This window comes from Penaeus vannamei, chromosome 9, assembly GCF_042767895.1.
Source record: "Penaeus vannamei isolate JL-2024 chromosome 9, ASM4276789v1, whole genome shotgun sequence".
NCBI classification, from domain to species: domain Eukaryota; kingdom Metazoa; phylum Arthropoda; class Malacostraca; order Decapoda; family Penaeidae; genus Penaeus; species Penaeus vannamei.
This window is the reverse complement of record NC_091557.1, coordinates 37,245,854-37,253,353: the sequence shown is the minus strand read 5'-3', so window position 1 is coordinate 37,253,353 and position 7,500 is coordinate 37,245,854. Positions and strand designations below refer to the sequence as shown.

The following is a 7,500-nucleotide window of genomic DNA, read 5'->3' as shown; positions in this document are numbered from 1 at the left end:
TCCTACTAATGGAACAGACGCACAAAGCCTCTTCCTCTCTTCGCAGTCGTTTGCATTACACAAAATATCTTCCCTTTCAAATGAAGACTCGGAAGCCCTATATGAAGACTTTGAACTTGACCAGAACTCTGTAGTGGGGATACAAGAGAAAAGACATATAGACACACTGAATAAAAGTGAGGACAAAGAAATACAAGTAAATACCATTTTTGAGTATCATATTTTCTTCTGTACCATAAAAACACATACTGACTTCAGGATTTTATTGTATATACAATTCTAGGCCCTTATACAGTGCACATCATAAATGACCCACCACTCTACACCTAGGAGAATGTGTAGTACCCATGTCACCATCTTTGCAATACGTGTTCTTACTGAGGACCCCTGCACTGCCACTCTCCATCACGCAAGGCCTCAGGATAGTCCTGGGGATGAATTACTTAATCGGTATGTTGACTTTCGGTAAATATCTACGCTACAACGATATGTGACTCAAGTGGAAATTGTATCTACTGGCTCCACCGCCCATGATCAAAAGACTGGAAATTTAACGCTATGAGCCAATTGTATTAATTGTTCTGACAATACAAATAGAATATCATGTTCAAGTCAATTTGACCAGAGCAGTACATAAGCCCTCAATGATGAAATGGTATATATTCAAGAATATAATGTTGGCTTCCACTATCAACAACTTGCTCATGATCCATCTCCAAGACTACTGTTGTGTGCTGCATTTAAACAACACACATGGAAAGAATTTTATTGCAAAACAATACCTGTGTGTTTGGTTTTGTCATAATACAAATTATACGTTTAATCCTGTTGGACAACAAACACTCAGGAAAGTATTGCAATAAGCTAGCCTGAGGTATGACAGGGGCCTGGGTATACTACACCTCCACCTTGAACCTCAGCACTTACATAAGTTTATACCCCAACAAAACAATTACTTTTTACTTCAATATAAAATGTTCCTGATTATAAACCAGGGATTAAACTTAAGATTCAATGACCACTAATTACGAAGGGTAACGTATGACATCATGCTGAGATCAAGACACAACAAAGTGTTACATTTTTCAAACTTTCGCACTACATGCCCAGGAAAATAGAAGTAGTTTTCTTAGTGTTTTTCTGAAAGATGTATGATAAAATACCAGCTGTATTATAATCAACCACTGGCTGCTTCTTACACCAACTCACTCACAGGATTGTTAAGGATACACACAACTGTTGCAAGTAAAGATACTAAACAAACATGTGGTTCCTCAAGTAGGAGTGTGCCACAGAATCTGCTTTCATGCCCTGCTTTGTAGCCAAAGTTCACACAACTCTCACCATCAGCTTATGCAAACTTTGAAGGGATTTAAACTTCACTAACATGTTTCCAATTTCAATTGTGGTTCTTAGGAACATGAAAAACAATATCTTTAACTCTTGTAGTAATGTACCAACCAGTCATTTATTTAGTATCTTTATCTGTCACATATATACCAGTCCTATAACAGCACACTCTAAGTACACATGAGTAAAGTTGTGCAACCTTGGAGGTCTACACAACTCTTTTCTGGTAAAAGGAAACCTATCATTTAAGCAAACACATACTGGCATACACTCTGTCTACATTATGGATAAGGGTGTGGAAAAAATAATGGGGAAAAAGTAGAGAAATTCCTGGCATACTGCTCAGAATTACCTTCTAGAATTAAGCAGCTAAACAGATATAGTCCCCTTGAAACCATTCTATGTGCCATGTCTAATTCCTGCCTCAAATAGTGTTGACCTGCTCTGACTTTTAGTGTGTTGATCAGAGCTCTTTTAAGAAGAGGAAAAAAAGAAAAAAGGAAAAAAAGAAAAGAAGAAAAAAATAGGGAGGGAGGGTAGTATATACTACAAGGTGCTAATACTTCCCAGTTATAAGAGCTCTTTCCAAAATTGGAATGCAATTAATTGTCAACATCCATTTGTAGCAGCTGACATCCCTCCTAGATTGAGAAGCAAGCACAATCCAATGAGAAAGGTTCAAAGGGGTTCCTGAAAATGCTCCTCCATCTTATGTATGCAATCCTTGCATATCATGAAAATTAATACAAACAAGAGCCACTTTTCTTTGGGCCTTAGTGACCTGTGAAGGTATAATTTCTCTGATTGAATGCATTCATGTTATTTCTGTAATGCTAGCATTTATGCACTTATTTGAACTCAAAATATGTGTAAAAACAAGACCTAGAAACACATATATGGCACATTGAGCAACAGTAATATCGCTACTTCTATATAGGAAGATTCCATTACAAAACACTGGAGGGGATTTATAGGGTATGTGTTGCAGGGAACAATGGGAAAGCAACAAACTCAGATACTGTATTCTGCCACACTACCTATTAATGCAAAAATAAAGGCACTATCTAAATCCATTTTCACTAAGCTGCACAAATATTCTAATAGTTCTACACTTTGCGGGGACCTAATTTCTGCTACATTGGGAGATGAAAGCCATTGATGTTATTGTGTATCTCCGAAGTGTGTGGAGTGACACTGTATTTATTTTGGTTTAAATCACAGTTGTCTGTAGTGTTCCAATTCCGTATAAAATCTTAACAAAATCATGACAACAAATATCCTTAGAGGTTCACAAATACATTATAAAATGTAACTCAACTCCACATGCAAAAAAGAAAGAAAAAAATATAAAAAAGAAGTCAAACATACAACAGATATTCCAAACAAAACACAAATATTTATGAGAAACAACTACAAATACTGCATATTGATTTTGTCCATGTTCACGTAATATATAAAAATTCTTAACAGCTTAATCTAATTACGAACTGTATTTGACCATAACACTGCAAAATGACCTACACCAATTGGAAATAGGCATGGAATAACTGTTTCCCTGCACTCAACACTTATGTACAAAGCCCTCACATGTCACATACAGTTCCTATGTACATTACCGGTACTACTGTACACATGAACATAGAACTGTCTTGTTGATAGAGAACCGTCATTCTTGTGCTTCACTGATATCTTTTGTGCCAATTTCTAACATTATGTGTATTAAAATCAAAAACAAGCATATTTATCCATAATGGGGTTTCTATGCAATGTATATCAACAATACTGACCTACAAAATAATTTCCATCTTGTGCAGGAAGTCATTTGTCAACTAGTTGGTGTTACCATACCGTAAGGAGTGATGTGATACACACCAACAACGTTACGTAATATGGAAAAATGAGGATAACTGTGAAAGATGGATAAGGTTCACGTAATCAGCCACAATGTCTGTCTCCACTTTCCTGGCTGATTGCAGTCCATATATACTTTTCTTTTTTCCAAATATTTTGTAGGATTAGGTATGGGCACACTATTCATCCATTATAGCATTGTACATTTGTCCACAAGATCAAAAAGTCTACAAACTAACACTTGCAGACATATAAATGGTCTTGTTAAGGCTATAGATTGATGAGAACCAATCACAGCACAAGGTGGGCTTCCTTTATGACAACAGTTCAATGTTGGTAGGCCAGAGGTTCCCAAATGGCCACACACACACACACACACACACACACTGCTTATCTAAATACTGGTTAAGGATCAAGAAGGCTGGTGGGTTAATGATGCTGATTTATAAACAAACTTTTTTCACGTACAAGTCGTTCACATTTTAAAGTTTTTTGTATTTTTTTGAGGTGGGGAAGGGTGAAGTAGGAAGAAGAGCAATGGTTAGACTTCTGCCATGAGTGATTGTGATTCAATGGGAGCAGCAGAATCGTAGAGTGTGTCTGTATCTTGAGTTGGCTCCCCTTGTAACTGGCATTGATTATTTAAAGTCCCAGCTCCACAGTCACAGAAAAACCTGCAACAAATAATAAGTGTAAGAATAACAGACCTTATACAAAAAACTTGACAATGATCTATACCTAGCTGAGAACCACACTTTAACCATCTTCTTTCCCTTACATAATGCCTTTAATGCTATGCCTCGATATTAACACAAACATAATAATAATAACAATAATAATAATAATAATAATAATAATATTTCTAATAATATTAAAAAATGGAAATATTTGAAGCACCCATTAGAAGATAATATATAGATAATATTCAGAATACTAAAAGCAATAATTTTCTGGCAAGATACTCACCTATCATGACGTATAAACTCAACCACATGTCCATTATGACAAGTTTTTATGCAGTTGACACATATGGCATTTCGTTCTGTGGTATTGCATGTGCGACAACGATAGAAGTCGTGCATCGGGAAACTGGTGTATGATGAAATCTTGTATAGGCACTGTCCACTTGACACAGCCTTTTCTACTGCATCGTGGTTGTCAAAAATTTTGTTGCCTGACAAAAAAAGTAAGAAAGGGTAAGTTGTTGACTAGGATGATAATTCAAGTGACAAAATCACAAAAAATTGTATGCAACTAATTACTTTTCACTACATTAACTATTAAAAAGCCAAAGTCGACTTTAAAAAATCATACCAGCACCATTTTCAATAATTTCAAATTCATCTACCAGGCAAAACCCTCACCTCTTTGGATTGGGTTCACTCCAGAAGCTAAACATAGGCCTCCAAAACGATTATTGAATATCTGATTGTACTCTAAGGTCCCTGTGGCATTGTTGGTGATCTCAATGCCTGCTGCTAAGCCATCGTAGATCCGGTTCCGTCTCAGACTTGGATGGCTTTGAGTGGGATGACTTTGTGTTGATATTAAGACTCCTGCCTGTGCATTACGAAAAATTTCATTCTCTTCTAGCACGCCTGAAAAATACAAATGGATTCATGAATGGCAAGTCATCAAGCACTAAAGTGATCTTCCAAAATTATCCTTGTAATCCAATATACAAGAATATCAATCTACATTATATAAGTGATGATGATGAAGGGAACAAAAAAAAAAAACTTTAAATATCATCACACATACACACAAAAAATTAGTCAACTACAAAGACGCCAAGATTCACTTGCACTTGAATTAGAGGAAGGGGATATTCATAGGCTAATCCAAATAGAATTGAAACAAAAATGCTTCACATTACCTCTTCCGCCATTAAATATACAAATGCCTGCTTCCCTCCCATCAAAAATCTTATTCCTTCGGAGAATAGGATTGCTGTCTGTCTTGATCCAGACGCCTGCCATGGCATTATCAAAGATCTCGTTCTGTTCCAGCACTCCTAATCCTCCATTGTATACTAGCACACCACCATTCTGGCCTCCCCAAATCTTGTTCCTCCGAATGATGGGGTTACTACCCGTCCTGTAGAAAGGGTTTTGAAGTTTAAATATGCAATCAATAATTTGTATAAGTTGGCAAAATATCATGCATTTACTGTCACATGAATCACATTACAGATATGAAAGCATTAATATCAAGTACTGTGAACTCACCTAATTTGCACTCCTGAGTATAAGTGGCTAAAGATGTTGTTGTCTTCTAGCAGTCCATGGCCATTGTCGTAGAAATAAACACCCACCTGCTTACCAGAGTGGATTTGATTTCTCCTTAATGTTGGACTACTCCCTGTTAATGGCAAAATTGGTAATATTAAAACCCAGGAGAAATTAAATACTACACATACAAAACTATCAGGAGATAACCCACAAAACACATACATTATCTAAATCTTACTCATGTAGCTCATACCTGTTGTAATCCAGACCCCAGCAAGTGTGTTTGCATAAACTTCATTGCACTCTATAAGACCTTGCCCCTTTTCATGAACATAAATTCCTCCATGCTGTCCATCGTGTATTTTGTTATGCCGCACTATGGGGTCACTGTTGGTGCGGATCTGGATACCAGCTAATGCATTACCTGTGGAACAAAATCATAGGAATGAAGAGCATATGATTTTAAGAATTTATTAATTTCACTAAATACATCTTTGTTCATTGCTTTTCTCACTTGCTCATAATCAAATGTAATAAAATAATCTTACCATATATATTATTGTGCTCAATGAGTCCTCTTCCATCCCCAAATATGTACACACCACCTTGTAGACCATTGTATATTTCATTTTTCCTTATTGTTGGATTACTGTTTGAAGTTATCCATACACCAGCATATTTGTTTGAGTGGATCTTGTTCTCTATGAACTGCCCCATTCCTTGTTCATGGACATATATGCCTCCTGTTTGGCCATGATGGATTTCACATCGAACCACAGTTGGATTTGCTTGAGCCTTGACTTCAAAACCAGCAATTCTATTGTTGTGAATGTCATTAGCCTCAAAGTAACCCTGTAATATAGAAAAATATTTCAATATACTAATATTCTAAAAGCTAATAAATGAATGGCTCTATATTTTTTCCTCAATACCCATACCCTTCTTTCCCCCCCACAAGTAATCTAATTATAGCCAAAATTAATGCAATGAATAATCTCCTCAACTGCTACACTGAAATAAGACACTCCAAAGAGGGATCTATAAGGAGCTGCACAGGAAGACAACACTCAGCACTTACCAATCCACCATCAAAGCAGAATATTCCCACATCTTTCCCATGGTGGATGTGGTTGCGTCTCATGATTGGGTTGGCAAAGTTCTTGACCCATATTCCCGCTAGGGCATTGCGACTGATCTCATTGTCCTCGTAGTGGCCCTGTGCACGGTCTGTCACTATGAGTCCAACGTTTTCACAGTCGCTGATTTCACAGTGCCGTATGACAGGTTCAGCTCCAGGTCCACTCACACTCACAGCAGCACCCACTGGAAATTAAGGAAATTATATAAATTGAGAGAGAGAGAGAGAGAGAGAGAGAGAGAGAGAGAGAGAGAGAGAGAGAGAGAGAGAGAGAGAGAGAGAGAGAGAGAAACATAGAGAGAGAGAGAGAGAGAGAGAGAGAGGAGAGAGAGAGAGAGAGAGAGAGAGAGAGAGAGAGAGAGAGAGAGAGAGAGAGAGAGAGAGATAGAGAGAGAGAGAGACATAGAGAAAAAGAGAAACATAGAGAGAAAGAGAAACATAGAGAGAGAGAGAGAGATAGAGAGAGAGAGAGACATTGAGAGAGAGAGAAACATAGAGAGAGAGAGAGACATAAAGAGAGAGAGAGACATTGAGAGAGAGAGAGAGAGAGAGAGAGAGAGAGAGAGAGAGAGAGAGAGAGAGAGAGAGAGAGAGTGAGAGAGAGAGAGAGAGAGAGAGAGAGAGAGAGAGAGAGAGAGAGAGAGAGAGAGAGAGAAACATAGAGAGAGAGAGAGAGAGAGACAAACATAGTGAGAGGGAGAGGGAGAGAAACATAGAGAGAGAAACAGAGACAGGGAGAGGTAGAGGGCGAGAGACACACAGAGAGAGAAACAGAGAGAGAGAGAAATATAGCGAGAGGGAGAGCGAGAGAATCATAGAGAGAGAAACAGACAGAGGGAGAGGGAGAGGGCAAGAGAAACAGAGAGAGAGAGAGAGAGAGAGAGAAAACACGAGAGAGAGAGAGAGAGAGAGAGAGAGAGAAACACGAGA

The 7,500-nt window shown here is 37.8% G+C and overlaps 1 protein-coding gene across 1 annotated transcript; it reads right to left on the bottom strand.

The window, feature by feature from the left end:
* Positions 1-249: 249 nt before the first annotated feature.
* On the bottom strand, positions 250-6,755 carry FBXO11 (F-box protein 11; the record flags this gene model as incomplete). Its single annotated transcript, XM_070125704.1, is given in 8 exon segments — positions 250-3,875; positions 4,168-4,375; positions 4,566-4,799; positions 5,078-5,298; positions 5,430-5,562; positions 5,686-5,856; positions 5,981-6,284; positions 6,511-6,755. Coding segments are annotated over 8 exon segments (1,649 nt in total), but the record flags the coding sequence as incomplete, so codon positions are not given.
* Between the last annotated feature and the right edge of the window lie 745 nt (positions 6,756-7,500).